At 33.8% G+C, this 15849-nt stretch overlaps 3 protein-coding genes across 3 annotated transcripts; 2 read left to right on the forward strand and 1 right to left on the reverse strand.

The window, feature by feature from the left end:
• Positions 1 to 223: 223 nt before the first annotated feature.
• On the forward strand, positions 224 to 1620 carry LOC107492066 (DNA damage-repair/toleration protein DRT102). The gene has a single exon (XM_016113035.3). It carries the CDS (start codon positions 343 to 345, stop codon positions 1261 to 1263), a length of 921 nt encoding a protein of 306 aa, XP_015968521.1. The 5' UTR covers positions 224 to 342; the 3' UTR covers positions 1264 to 1620.
• Positions 1621 to 1734: 114 nt separating this feature from the next.
• LOC107492065 (uncharacterized) lies at positions 1735 to 6406 on the reverse strand. Its single transcript, XM_016113034.3, has 6 exons — positions 5576 to 6406; positions 4649 to 4751; positions 4184 to 4239; positions 3656 to 3820; positions 2641 to 2754; positions 1735 to 2554 (listed from the first exon to the last, which is right to left on the reverse strand). Exons 1-6 carry the CDS (start codon positions 6215 to 6217, stop codon positions 2462 to 2464), a joined length of 1173 nt encoding a protein of 390 aa, XP_015968520.1. The 5' UTR covers positions 6218 to 6406; the 3' UTR covers positions 1735 to 2461.
• A 508-nt stretch (positions 6407 to 6914) lies between these two features.
• LOC107492067 (40S ribosomal protein S24-1) lies at positions 6915 to 8542 on the forward strand. The gene is made up of 5 exons (XM_016113036.3): positions 6915 to 7081; positions 7157 to 7198; positions 7333 to 7503; positions 8081 to 8167; positions 8273 to 8542. Exons 1-5 carry the CDS (start codon positions 7010 to 7012, stop codon positions 8312 to 8314), a joined length of 414 nt encoding a protein of 137 aa, XP_015968522.1. The 5' UTR covers positions 6915 to 7009; the 3' UTR covers positions 8315 to 8542.
• Positions 8543 to 15849: the final 7307 nt, after the last annotated feature.

Consider the following 15849-nt stretch of genomic DNA (forward strand, 5'->3'; position numbering starts at 1 on the left):
CATAATAATTTATTTTAGTGACTAATTTTAATATATAAATATAAATAACATTTGTGTTGTTCATAATGTAAATATAGTTTAATCACATATCTCTTTTATATTATAAATGAGATAACTATAAACAGATATATGTATTGTATACCTATCTCAGCTGGAAATTAAATTTTTATTTTATTTACTTACAAAAAATCCAAAAGAATAACCAGGGAGGAAAATATCAAAATAATCTTCAATTAGTTAGGACGATAATAAGACCAGGTTCGGTCCCCTCTTCGTTTTAATCTGTGACCGAGTGAAGGAATCACTGAGCATAGTTCACTCTCGTTCAGTCTCCACCACCCAATGGCAGCAGACGGCACCGCCACCACCACTCGCCCAGTCAAAATCATCGCTGGCGCTGATGACTTCGGCACGCCTCTCAAAGACGCTCTAGTCTCCCACCTCCGCTCCCGCAACATTGAAGTCGAAGATCTCGGAACTTCCTCTTACTACTCCGCCGGAGCCGAGGTCGGCCGCCTCGTCTCCTCATCCTCCTCATCCTCGGCCGTTGATGTCCGCGGCCTCGTAGCGTGCGGCACCGGCGCCGGCGTCTCCATCTTCGCCAACAAATTCCCTGGTGTGTTCGCCGCAACATGTCTCACCCCTGCCGACGCGATCAACGCCCGATCCATCAACAACTCCAACGTCCTTGCGGTCTCTGGCAAGTCCACTACACCGGAATCCGCCATTGAGATCGTCGAGACGTGGCTCAAAACTCCGTTCAAGTCCCCTTGCCCGGCAAACGACAACAAACCTTGGCCGGAGGAGATCCAGTCGTTCCTGGACAACTCGCTCAAGGAAATGCCTGAAATCGGGAAAACTGGAACGGTGCAGGACACGTGCGCGGTTTGTTGTCTGGTGAAGAATCGGGAACTGAATCCGATCGATATAATTCCGGGCGGGTCGATGAAGATCCTGAGGGAGAGTCCGACGTCAGCGTTCGTTAGGTTCAAGGCGGGAAGCGTGGAGCCGGCGCACCACCACACATTCGGGCATGACCTGGTGGTGATTGAAGGGAAGAAGAGCGTTTGGAATCTGACGAAGGAGGAGAGATACGATCTGACGGTTGGGGATTACCTGTTCACTCCAGCCGGTGATGTTCATCGGGTTAAGTATTATGAGGACACCGAGTTCTTCATCAAGTGGGATGGCCACTGGGATATGTTCTTTGATGAGGATCTTGAGACTGCTAAGAACGCCATTGAGAAGGAGTTAGCCAAGTGAAATTAAATTCACACTTCAAGTTGCTCTTTGCTGTGGAAGATGATGTATCATGTATGTATTAGTGTTTATATATGGATATATGGATTAGATGAACTTTTGTATGAATAATCTGTCTTTAAGTGGTATGGATTTTATCTTTGCAGGGATGTTGATGTTGAATCCTTTATTAAGGTTCATGAATTCATTGTGTGTGTGTGTTTGATCCCAAATTCGTATCCTTTCCTTTACTCTCTGTTACCCATGCTCTGGGGTTATCGCCAATAAATTACTCGTCTTGATATAACAAGTGAAATTGCGTTTAATGTAAACTTTATAGTAGAATACATACCCAAGGAACGCTCCCTTTGCCTTGTCAAATTTGAGTTGTATTGTGCTGACTTGTGCAATTAGCTAGTGAATGACGATATCTTATGCACACATCACACTTAATTAACTCTTCTTTAAAGCAACGCGAAGAAATGAAAATCAGAATGAATAGCAAAGCGAAGCTTATATAGCTGAAACATCCAAGTAATGTGTGCCAAGTAAAATCAGTGCTAGACTGCTAGGAAATGGACGCTATTGATGTCTTTCAATAAAAAATAAAAGGGGGCAAATTTTTTCTCAGTTCAAAGAGCCTGCTTGATAAGGCCTTATAACACTGCTCAATAGATGAGATTATATACTTTGTCTTCATTAGTGCGTGGATCAGACATTAACTTGCTTAATAACGCCTCATTGTAATCATTCATCGTCAAAAAATCCCTTAAAATTTCATGCACAAAAGCCTGTGTAGTTTCCGTGTAGAAAAAGGCTATTATAAAGAATATGTTCCAACAGCATACACGACCAAATCCTGGAAGAGAGCACCGAATTTAACAGCAAAGCAGTTTCAAGACAAAAAAAAGACATTATTTTCGATTCAGATGAATAGGTGATGAAATAATTCTCTATAAATAGTGTATATATTCTTTAGAATTGATCCTACTGGTAATTTGTACAACTAATAACATCAAATTGTAAGATTGAACCTTTCATTGTGACAGTCCGGCATTACTTACATTGGTTGCAGCTAGAAGAATACACACCTTGCAGATTGAGTAGAAAGACAATATAAGTTCATAACATTGTTCTTTATGCATAATTACCGTCAATGATACTCAATCCACAAATTCTGCTCGTAATCCCATTGCTCGCACATATGCAAGCAGATCAGAATTCACAAAGGTCGCAAAAGTGGGTAATCTTCAAGTAACTCCCGTTCTGATAGGGTGTCATTTTCATTCTGTGGGGTCCATAACACCTCAACTGCCTGTATACAACCATATAATTATATCATGTTAAAGAACATATTAATGAAATCTGTAAAGGATACTATCAAAATATCTTAGCTCTTACTAATAATTTGCTAGATGGAATCGATCCAAGTTTTTGTAAAGCTTCCTTCAAGTCTTTACCACCATTGATGGTAGGAAGTTTATGTTCTCCTTCAGCAGCTGCCAAAATTGTTATCTGTGGTATATAAGCAAATGGGTTAGAAAAAGACACAAGAACTGACCCCATGGAGCTTCAGCCTTCCTAGTTTAGAGAAACAATAGAGGGAAAAGTTGCAACCAGATGACACCTATATGCACTCAAAATGTAAACATTAAAACAAATTGTTTCTTTATCTTCTCTTTCCTTTTCCATAAACAGAAATGCAGAGCTTAAATTCAAAATTTCCAAAATAAACACATATTACATCTACCAACAGTTTGAACGAGTTTAGTTCACTTCCATTCCTATTTTTTTGGGTACACGAGGGGGGTTGAACCCAGGGACATGGGAAAGGGGATGCCTAATCTAACATCCGACACCAACTGAGCTAGCCTCAGTTGCTCACTTCCGTTCCTATTGAATGAAGGTGAGATGTAAGCCAATTAATGTAGACCAATATCATTTACAAGAAAGAGACACTATGATTAAAAAGTGAGATCAGTAACCACCAAAGCTGGGGACAACATGAAGGAATCATTAGTCATTACAACCACACAATTATCAAGAGAGGTAAAGGAAGAACCAAAGTTTCAACTCTCAACTAGAACTTACAGTCTAAAGTCGTTCTTAATGCATATCTTACAGTAAGAAGCAATTAAAACATCATAATTATCCAACAAGTGGTGACCCGTGACCACACTGAAGTATGCCATGTTTACCATCAAACACCACCATAGAACTAGTGGTCTCTAAAAATTAAACACCGATGAAAATAATTTAAGTTGTTACAATATGGTTTGATTATGCTGCCTTGTTTTCAAATTATTTAGTAACAGAAATAAAGAACAGTAAAATGCATCAAATTAACTGCTTTATATGCTGCAATACAAAATTTTGAATCACAAATTAAGCAACTAATTATGAAAGTAAATGTTACCACTATGTACTCATTGCTAAAACCATTTGCTCTCTGGCTTCTTGAGCTTTGCCTTTTTATGTTATTCACATTGACAAGTGTCTCTTCATCAAATTTTCCTCGTTCTTCAATTGAAAGTTGATTGAAACGTTTCTCCCCATCTTCTATACCCCGCTTTACATCCACCTGCAGTTGTGTAAGGAAATCTTATGTTAAAATCAGTTGCAGTTTGGTCTACTGCTACTGCAGCAGATGTTCAAGCTTCAAGCTAAGATCAATTTTGGGTATAATTGAACACGAGTAAGGTTGAAAAGGTTTTTGGGGGGTGGATGATGAGATCAAAAAGTAAATAATTTATTAAGTGAAAAAATAATGTACTCCGAAAGGTATTAGATCAATACAATTAACTCAACACGCATGTGGAGACCCCCCAAAAAAAAATCTCTTTTATGATAAAAAAGGTAGCACAACTAACAGAACAATAGAACTTAGTTGTTTGCATTAATATCAAGATAGCAATGCAGTATATTAGACATAAAAGTCACTTACAGCTGAGTATGCTGAAATACAGTAATCAGGATGTCGAAGCAAAGCTAGAGTGGTCTCTGTAAAGAAAATCAGATAGAAAAGTACATTAGAATAGAAAGATCATATAGCCATCTTGATGTATGTTACATCACACATAACAAACGCAGAAAGATGATCAGATAGTCACCATAAGGTACATTACATATGAAATCATAGGAGTGACCCAAAATTTGAAATAGTTACGGATTTAGCAAAGTTCATAATCATAAGTTCTAGTGCTAAGAAGAGGGAAACTAAAATTATATAACACTTGTTTTCACTAAAATAAGCCATCAATCCTTTGTCAGAGCATATTTCTTTGAAAAACAATATATACAAGATACTAATCATGTTCACATGATAGGTAAACCAGATATACCATAATCACCTGTGATACAAAACAAATAAAACACGTGACAAAAAAAATCCCATATTAAGGAGCCTCACCTGTCAATACAAAACGCAAACCTTCAGGAGTTGATGTATCAGCAACTTCTGCAATCCTATTCAAATCCCTCTGAAGTGTGCGACCCATCCCCAACAATCCAACCTGAAGGAACAACTCCTCCATTAATATTTACCAAAGATTTAAGAATCATTAATGAAATCACACTTCACATATTGTTTTAGCAGTGATAGTTAAGTAGGCAAGAGAAAGCTGACAAACAAGCATTGTCAGATACTAATTCAAATAACAGTCTTTCACGCACACACTTTGGTTGAGAAATCCAAAAACTAGCCTAAATCAAAGAAAAATTTCAACTATCAATTATCAAACGTCAAGACATAAGTAGGAGAGTAATATTCTAGATCTAATCTACTTATGAACACAGTTCGTGTATTCCAATTAATTTAACCTGAGCAGTATCGCCTATCAAGGGGGAAGTATAAAACTCTTAGTACTATTTTCTTTTTTCACCCATTCATACTAATCAATTTGAGACCTAGCTTAAGAGAAACAAGTGGCAAACCATTTGAACGAATCATTCGCCAAGGAAAATCACTTATACCAATACCTACAATCAACTAAGTAAGCAACAATAAACCAAAGTGCCAATAATTAATCTCACATAAAATGAATAATCCTTGGACAAAACAACTCTTTATAGAGCCAATTACAAAAGGCAAACCACTTCAGCCATACACACACGACCCTTTGGGTTCAGAAATCTAAACCAACAATGTAACGATGCATTGGTAAGAAATAATAAGCAAACTCCCAAGCCTAAGCCTATATCAAGTCATACTTTCCATTGACAGAAAAAACAAGAAGCAATGTTATATTATTATCCATGGCAATGCCAGCAAAAGAAAACAAAACGAAAGCGCCAACACTTTGTGTTCACGTAATTCATGTGAGCAACTTGACCAAACCTGGAGCTTGAGCACGGTGGTTTTCTCAGCTGCGGTGAGTACACTACCCTCTGACCGTTCGGAAAGAAACCCAGAGACCAAAATGAAGGCAACGAAACCAGCAAATATGAGGAACAAGCTAGAGCCTGCACCCACCCCAACGGCGGGTCCAACGTAAATCCCGCCACCGCCAAAACCGAAGGGAGAAGGTGCGTAATAGGGCGCAGAGTAAGAGAAGCCCGGCGTATGTGCCGAAGTTCTAGGCACAGAGTAACTCCTCGACGATGAAGAAGAAGAAGAACGTGAAGAGAAGGATGAACCACCTATTCGACCCCCAGATGCGGCCAAAGCAGAAGCGTTGGGGTCGTACATTAGAAGCAGCCCCATCAACACGGCGGCTATGGCGGGTTTCCGCAACGCGGACAAGGTGTTTGATAAAGTGTCTAAGAGAACATCGAAAGGAGATTTGGAGGAGGAGGTATTTTGGTTGTGGATGTGATTGTGATTTGGGGAGAAGAAACATTTGAGGGTGTATGAGGGAGAGTGTGGGGGTTTGGTGTAGAGGATTGGAGAGAGCTTAGGGGGTTTAGTGAGGAAGCTGGTGCGGTGATTCCATTTGAAGGAGGTGACGGGACTGGCCTCGAGTATGAGAGTTGTGGGCATGGTTATGGATTGTTGGCCTCTCTATTGAAGTGAATTAGTGAATCGTTTTATTGTTTCTGAAGATGATTAAGAAATGGAAAGGAGGTTTGGAGAAAGACGGTTATGTGAATGGGATGGAGGGAGGGAGAAGTGGGGGAGTTATTCGGCCAGCTAGGCAGTAATGGGCCATGCCTTCTCAGCCTCATCTTATCATTCATTCATTCTCCTGATTTCCTAAAATCTCTGTCATTATCAACTTCTACTTGTGATTGAACTAATATTTGATTGTACAGATAACTAAAGATCCTTAACCCTCCTTCTTTCTTTTTCTTCCTTTTATACTTTGATATCCGTCTACTTTTTCCATTTGAATATGAGAGATGATTATTGCTTTTATTACATATATTTTTTAAATTTCTATTTATTCATTTAAGAATTTGTCTTCGAATAGATTGTTAACAAGACAATTTATCCCTCTAACATTTATTTAAGCAGACCAATGAACTAATCGTCTCACGAATTCAAATGATTTTTTTGCTCGTAATTCAAATGGGTTTGATCCTATTTTTCTTGGATTGTTAGCAACTCACTTTAATTGTTTTGTTTTATGTTAGTGGGCCAGAGAAGAAAAAAGAGAAGATAATGGACCAAGCCCATAGTTTAATGCTTAATTGGCAGCCCATTATGTATAGAGAAAACCTTATAGAAACCCTGTGTTGTTGCCATCCTCTGTGCCTTGTGAAGCTGCTGCTGCTGCTGCTGCTGTTGTTGTATTTCCTTCTCTTCCCTTCGGAGCTGCAGTGAAGAACCATCATGGCGGACAAGGCCGTTACGATCCGAACCAGGAAATTCATGACGAACAGGCTCCTCTCCAGGAAGCAATTCGTATGTCTTCTCCCTTTTCATTGTTTTTTCGCTTAATCTCATTCTTGCCCTAACTTTTCCCCTATCATTATGTAGGTCATTGATGTCCTTCATCCAGGAAGGGCAAACGTTTCCAAGGTGCTTTGTTTTTTCAATTTTTCTTCAATTTTTTTTTTGTATTTAGATGTTAATATTAATATACTAGGTGACTAGAATAGTGCATTTTTTTTTTAATTTTTATTGATTTGGTTTTGTGTGTTTATGGTATGAAGGCCGAGTTGAAGGAGAAGCTAGCAAGGATGTATGATGTGAAGGATCCAAACACTGTGTTTGTCTTCAAATTCCGTACAAATTTTGGTGGTGGCAAATCCACTGGCTTTGGTTTGATTTATGATTCTGTTGACAATGCAAAGAAGTATGAACCCAAGTATAGGCTTATCAGGGTCAGTATATACCCAACACATTCTACTCCTGTGGATTTTGTTTGTAATTTTGTTTTCTTTATTGGTTTATTTTATTAATGCTTGTTATAGACATTGCTCCCATTTTGTTATGTTACTTGTTGTGATGGAATTGGTAGTTCTTCAAGTTATAGACCCATATACTTGTCAACATATGCGCATAAAATTTTCATTTTATCTTTTGAAAAATGGTGATGAAGGTATATAGGTTGTTAAATTTCATCATGTCGTTTAGCACCTTATGATTTTTATATTCAATTAGCTTTTTGCCATATATGTTATTGTTGTACAATTTTTTTTTTAGTAATGTTAGGCAATCAATTTTTTTTAGCCAACATAAGTCAACTTTTTAAAAATGTATATTGTTTATCTAAATCTAGACCCTAAATCATAAATCCTTAAGTCTAAATCCTAAATTATAAATCTAAACCCTAAAGTTGGCTAATGTTGATTAACTAAAAGTTGGTTTCTTATATTTTCTCATTTTGTTTCCCTATATTGGCATTGGTTATTTGTTTCGGGCGATCAAAAGCTAAAATATATACTCTGTCTATTTCAGAACGGGCTTGATACTAAAGTAGAAAAGTCAAGGAAGCAAATGAAGGAGAGAAAGAATAGAGCTAAGAAGATTCGTGGTGTCAAGAAGGTATTTAAGTAGCTTACAATTATTCTGGTTTATCATTGGTTGTTTAGCTTTAATGCCTTCCTTGTTTGATTAACTTTTAAAAAATCTTGCATTTTTTTTGTGCAGACCAAGGCTTCTGATGCTGCCAAGGCTGGAAAAAAGAAATGAGTCTTGAGTTGCCCTGTTCTGATCCTGTGCTGTTTTGCTCTATTGGTATTATCCAACACCTATTTTCTTTTGTGTTAGGTCTATAGAATGATATTGTTAGTGGATCTTGGTTTAATTTGTGTTCCGTTTTAACCGAGTTTCTGAGTACTATTAATGAACAATTTTGAGAATTCTTTTTCGTTTGTCATTATCCTTTCAATACTTACTAGTTACTACTTTCAAGTTTCAGTTACAGTGAAATATCGTGCTGGGCGATTTTTGGGCTAAACAGTCTCATTCTTCTCCATGTAGTCCTTCTTCTGTATTTGGATCGTAGTACTAGTATACCAATAGCATGATCTCGTAATGACATTTTGACCCAAATTATTTTAATGTTAGATGTCATTGGAGAATGAAATTAGAAGTCCCTTTTATCTTCAAAATCCCATGCATATTACTCTATCAATTTTCTTCTTCATATCTGCATTAGAAACAGGTGAAAATGTTACCGTGTTTGTTATCTTTGGTGAGTCAATAGTCTGAATTTTAAACTGAAAAAATTCTGTTTATCCTTTATAAAATGTATGTTACTAAATTATCCTTCTTTGTTATTAATTTTCTCTTTTCATCAATCCTTCTTTATCCTTTTAAATCTCAGATATTATGCTAATCTTTGTCCAAACCTTTTATTTTTCGTTCACAACGTCACCTTACCGGTCATTACTGGAAGTCATTTTCATCTCCAAAATGTTTATTTTGTCTAATAGTAACATGATTTATTAGCCGAAATTGCCTTGCCCGTGAAGGTAAAAAGGTGCAGGAGAGGAAGATATCTCCAATGGCGAAAAATTTTTAACTGCAGTAAGTCTTTGTGGGTCGCAAAAAATATACCTTAACCAATTCTCTTAGAAATTTGATGCAACAGTTATAACTAAAGATTTCAAAACCAGAATTGGAGGAGACATTATCACATTTAAAGATTCAAGTGTCCTAATTGTGGAATTGATGATTTTGACAGTATGCGTCTTAATAGAGATTCTTGAATCTAATTGTCAAGAAGTAAAAGAAGTGTGCAAAAATTCACCTTTGTTCTCACAACATTAATCTTCTCAAAAGTTATTTGGAGTTACTATTGAGTTAAATTAGGAATTTACTTTTTTAGTCAACAATAATTTAAAAAAATATATATAAATACTAAATTTTAAATTATAAATCTTAAATTTTAATCATAAATTCTAAATCTTCTTTAAACGGGAGTTAAAAATAATTTTATAATAAAAAATAACTAATATTAACTATTTAAAAATTAATTTTTTATACTTCTTTATTATTATATAAAAAAATTACAACTGAATAACAGATAAATTTAAGTGTGTCTAAATAATCTATATGGATGAAAAAACATATATGTAAATTAAATATAATATTCTAATTTTATTATCGAACAGAGACTTTTTTTTCTAAAATAAATTTAACTTTTTTATTATAATTTTTTATTATAATATTCTAATATATGAATGATAAATAAGGAATCCTTTATTATTTTATTTAATTAATTAAATAAATGTCATTAATCATTTCTGTCTTACGTGTGTGTATATATATAACTAATAATAGAATTCGAAAATTTTCACAATTATATTCCTGTCATTCAATAAATAATAACGTAAGTTTTTGTAATCTCTTTTTGGTAAAACACTTGAATTTTATATTTTTTTATTACCATTATAGCCCAGTACCAAATTTTCAGTATAGGCCGAATATGTCATTTAGTTAACCACAGGTTGCTGCAAGGAACGGGAGCCATTTTTTTAACAAGAAACACAGCCTACTAATTACTCCATGATAGTCAATGAGATCAATAGTCACTAGTTACACAAAGACCTCATCACATGTTTATTTTTGCTATCAGCACCATAAAAGTTTTCTTAAAGAAAATGAGTCTGGCTTAATGATTTTTTTTTGGTCATATAATCATATTACTCATCGCTCCCTAACATTACATAGTCACATATGACATAACACTAAAAATTCTCATTCACAATTGGTCGTTAGCATTTGCATGTCGTAGCATGCCACATTCAAAACAAAATTTGTGAATCCCTTCATAATTCCTGTGTCACACTTCATTATTGGACTATTGGCCAATAAGTGGTTTTGTTAAGTCAAGTTTTAGATATGCTTGATTTGGTAATTTTTTTTAAATATAATTTTTTTATTTTGTATTTAATAAATAAAAAAAATTATATGTTTGTATTTGTAATTTTTAAAAAATAAGAATATTTTTAAAAGTATATAAGGTGAAAAACTATTTTAACAACGAGCTAAGCGAGGGACTGCTACGCTGGACGAGGAACGGTGTTATTCAACAATTTCAGAGTGCTGTCACTATTTTATGGAAATTTCTATTTGATCTCATCACAAACAAAAAATAGTGGAGGAAATGATAAAAGAGCCTTGGGTATAGTGACCAGTGTTCGCGATTTCAAGGAAAAAAATCATCTGATCCGTACGCTTAATTTATGTGCGGTGCGGTTTGGATTGGATGAACTTTTTTTGGAAATCCGATCCAATCCGATCCGATTACAAGCGGCGGTTTTTTAAATAAAAAAATTAAATACATATAACAAGTCTCAACATCAAATTTTAAATAACCAACAATGACATAACAAGTCTTAACAATATCTTAAAAAGCCAACGATAACATAACAATAGAAATAAAATTATAGATTAGTTAAAATAAACGAATAAATAATATTTTGAACATAAAATATTTATTAAATAATAATAATACATAAATAATAAAAAAACATATAACAAATTGAACATGTTATAAGTATAATTGTAAATATAATAATAAAATAATAATATTATACCACATTGTGCGGTTTGGATTGGATTGGATCGGTTATGAAAAATAGATTTAAAATCCGATCTAATCCAACGGTTTGCAAAAAATAGAATCCAATCAAATCCGAATTAGTATAGTTTTAATTGGTTTTCGATTTAGATTGAATTGAATGAACGGTTTAATTTGGATCGATTTAAATTTGAACACCATAGTGGCCAGGCCTTTCACTTGGTATAACAAGCGTAGAGGAGATGATGTGATTCAAGAGAAATTGGACCGAGTACTTTGTGGCATTGGCTGGATGATTAGTTACGTAAATTCAATTGTTCTCCAATTATCAAAATTAGGTTCTGATCATGCATCGTTATTGTTAGACACAAATTCACCCATTAAAAAATCGAAAAGAAGATTTAAATTTTAGAAGAGATAGTAGTCTAATCCTGAAATTAGGCAAATTATCAGTGACGTATAGAGAGAGCATGTGAAAGGATCAACCATGTTTATTTTGTTTCGTATTAAGAAATGCAGGCACAAGCTACTCCAATGCCAACAAATCAGCAACAGCACCTCGAAAAAGAAAATTGAGCCGCTACAAATGCAGCTTAAAGAAATGAGAATGGTGACTCATGGTGGAGCTGAACTAAGGTTGTGTTTGGTTAATGAACGGAAGAAAATAACCCATAAATATAAATACATAAATAAACATAGACATAATAATACATAATTTTTTTTGTTTGTTTAATAAATAAAACACAATATAATACACAAATCACAATTATATTAAAATGTCAACATTATTTTTTTTATTATCAACACATCAGTAACTTTATATTCACTGTTCCCATTTTAATTTGTTATTTTTTTTTTTAAAGATTGGTACGATCATTACCAATATTTTTAACAATTTAAATATAAAAACAATAAATATATGTATAGATTAATATAAAAAAAATTAAAAAAAAAATAAAAGAAAAAAAAAGTTATGAAAGCAACTATGTCTTATCCAAGGAGTGATGGTGGTGATGTCTTCTTTTCCAAAGAGAGACTAGATTTGCAAGAAGATGACTTGAAAAACACAGTGAATGATTTGAATACGAAAGAGAAAGAGAGAGAGTTGTTGTCATGGGAGAGAAGGAAAAGACAGCACATTGGTGAGAATGAAGGAGAAGAAGGAAACGTTGTGAGAATGAGGGTAGATTTAGAAAATTTACAAAATATTAAAGGTAAAAATGAATAAAAAATTTGTGTCCAACATACAAAATTTGTCTTAATTTTTTGAAAGTACATGTCTATTGTGTGTAACCATATATTACTGTGTTCTTCAAAAACTTGTGTCTCTCCAACTAAATAATATAGGTATGTCACGGTATTTATATATTAGATGGACACACCCACAAACTAAATACTATCTAACGGATTTGAAAAGACAATTAAAAATAATTTATCATGAAGAGGAGCAATATTAGAAGGCCAAATCAAGAGTTAAATAGTACCTAGTGAGGACAGAATGACAGCCAAACTTTTTTAGAATTACTAGGATATTGTTATTAGTGATGTTTGTCGGGAAATTTAGTTTTTTTCCTGAGATCCAAATTCTCAAGAGCTTTAATCACAGGCAAATCTACTTGACTCTGAAAGTTCCAGATACTAATTCTATAAATTAGGCAAAACCAATTATTCTCTTTACAGTTGTCTATAAAATTATCTCTAAAGTTATAGCGCATAGATTTTAGGAAATAATGACTAAGCTAATAAGTTTTAACTAGGGTCCTTTTGTTAAGGAACAACCTAATTTTAGATAATATCCTTATTGCATATAGGGCTGGCAATAGGTAGGGTAGAGTAGGGTAGGGTTTGGACCCTACCTTAATCCTATCCGCGGGTTGAAAATCTCTCAACCCTAATTCTATTTGCACCCTAAAATTCTAAACTCTATCATATCTGCAGAAATATCAATTTTTTTAAATAAATATAAAATTCAATCATTTCGAATTTTATACATATTAATAACATAAAAAATAAAAAAATTAATGCTCTAAATTACTAAATTAACAAACTAGTTTAGTGGTTATTCACTTATTGTAAGTCATTACATAAGAGAGGTTGTGGATTCAACTTTCACTTCCTTCACTATATACCTAATTTTTAAAAAATATGTGTTATATACGAGGTGCAAGTTGGATCGAGTTGAATACCGGTGGTAGGGTATGAATTGCCAGCCCTAATTACATATGAATGCATGCATTATCTAAAAACAAAATGCATGGTGTGGATTCAAAAATAGTTGTTAAACTTGATATGAGCAAAGCTTATGACAGAATTAAATGAAAATTTTTATGGTTTATCTTAAATAAACTTAGTTTTTATTTGAATTGGTTGAATTTGATAGTTAGTTACCACTATTTCTTATTCTGTCATTATAGAAAGTCAATCTTTAAAATTCTTTAGGCTAAATTAAAATATCCGATAAAGAGATTCTTTATCTTCCTATCTTTTGTTATTATGTGCAGAAGAAATTCTCCTTCTTGTTATATAAGGCAGAATAAAATAGTTCAATCTAAAGAATACAAGTGATTAGACATTGTTGTAGGATGAATCATCTATTATTTGTTGCGATTCTATTCTGTTTTGTAAGACTAATATAGATAACTGTGTTAACATTCTTAATCTACTAGAATCCTACAAAATCTTCAGTTTTTGTTCATTTAAATAAATTAATTGTATTCTTTAGTAACACATCCAACCTACTCCGCATGTAACTGGCAAAAACACCAAATATAGAATATATTAGCACGCAAGACAAGTATTTTGACATTTTCTTCTACTACCGTTAGATCGAAAAAACAACATTTAGTTTGATTAAAGAGAAAGTTCAGAAGACGGTTCAAGGGTGGAAATGAAACCTATTATCAACAAGAATAAGACATGTATTACTAAAAGTTATTGGTGAAACTGTCTCTATTTATATTTTATCATGTTTTAGATTGCCATATGAATTAATTACAAATATTCATAATATCCTCACACAATTTTGGTGGGAACAAAGATGGTCAGAACGACGAATAATATGGAATAACTAAAACACAATAACTAAACATAACTTGAACGGTTGATTAAGATTCAAGGACTTGAAAGCTCAGAATCTAACACTGCTAAATAAATAATTTTAAAGAATTGCATAACAACTAAATTCTCTTCTAACCAGAATATTAAAAAAATATTACAAGTACAGTAATTCTTTGAGAACAAAAATAGAACCTCACCTTCGTGAGTTTGAAGAAACCTGCTAAAAAAAGAAATGTGATTGAAAAAGGAATCAGCTGGAGATCTGGAACCATAGCCTTCTCTTAGACCTAGTAGTGGGATCAACAACCAACAACCAACAGCTTCTCCGAGTGGTGGTCAAACAGTATGCAAATCCTTCGAACAGCCACCAGCAGAACCAATCATCTCCAATTACTTGTGATTCTGCTATGGAATTGGAATATATGAAAAGAAAGAAACTCGTAGGTTTTTTAAAAAAATCAGGCGATGGTGACCTCCTCAATATGCCTACTAGTTGAGTTATTGAAGTTTCTTTACTTTTCTCTCTTTTAGCTCTGACAAAATTTTTTCTCTCTTTAATTTTTACTACATTCTTTTCTTCTATTATAAAGATATATTTGAGATAATAATTTCCTCTTTTATTGTGGTCCTAGTGTATAGACATCTGTAAATATTTCTTAATTAATGGAAGTTTAACTGTCTTGAAAATAAAAAAAAAAAACCTCCACGTGCATACATGGGATAGACTTTGTAGAGGGGGAAAAGGCACAAGAGATGGAAGTTGCTTGGTAATGTACATACTGAATTGAACACGTTAATGGGATTGGTTAGCAAATAGGAAGAAAATGAAATACGTGAGTTTCAAGGCATCAACAAACAAGTAGCTGGACACAGATAGAGAGGCACACAATTAGCCATTTGCCCATTTAGTCCACCAAATTTCGGTGCTGCTATGCTAAATAGTGAAGTTTCAAGTTTGAACTCGAAGAGGTGAAACTAGAACTAGAAAGAAAATATACAGAGATCAACATTCAACACACTATACCACATTCAACACAGTATACCTTACGGGAATTTTTTTTAGTTTTCATAGTATCTCTTAATTCAACAGAATCTCTTGCGAATTTGAGATGCATTTAATGATCTGTTGTTGCTCATTGAATTACTGTATATACAAAATAGAATTTGAATTCGAATAGACTAAAGACTCAACCAATCAAGTTGATTTACCTTTCTTACGGGACTTATTTATGGTGGAAACTCACGTGCACGTGAAGTTGATATTTGAAAACCGTTAAATGATTTGACTGATTTGACTAAATTTTCATCTAACGACTCTTAGATATCAACTTCGTATGAAGTTGACTTCACCTGAGTTTTCACCTTTATTTATTTATTATTGAAAACGGATTAAAGTCGAAGATAGATATTCTTTAATTTTTTTAACACTTGAATAAATGAAGTGTGATCTCTCACTATTAAATTTATAAATGGGATTAAAATTAAATATAAAAAAATAATAAAAAATAAAAAATCACAATTAACACCATCTATATTTTTTTTTTCACCGAAAAAAATCCACTCCCACTATTAAAACAGGTCTGTGGATTTAAAAAAGAAAAAACATACGGTAGGTTGGTCCACCACCTAAACCGAAACG

Source organism: Arachis duranensis, chromosome 6, assembly GCF_000817695.3.
Source record: "Arachis duranensis cultivar V14167 chromosome 6, aradu.V14167.gnm2.J7QH, whole genome shotgun sequence".
NCBI classification, from domain to species: Eukaryota; Viridiplantae; Streptophyta; class Magnoliopsida; order Fabales; family Fabaceae; genus Arachis; species Arachis duranensis.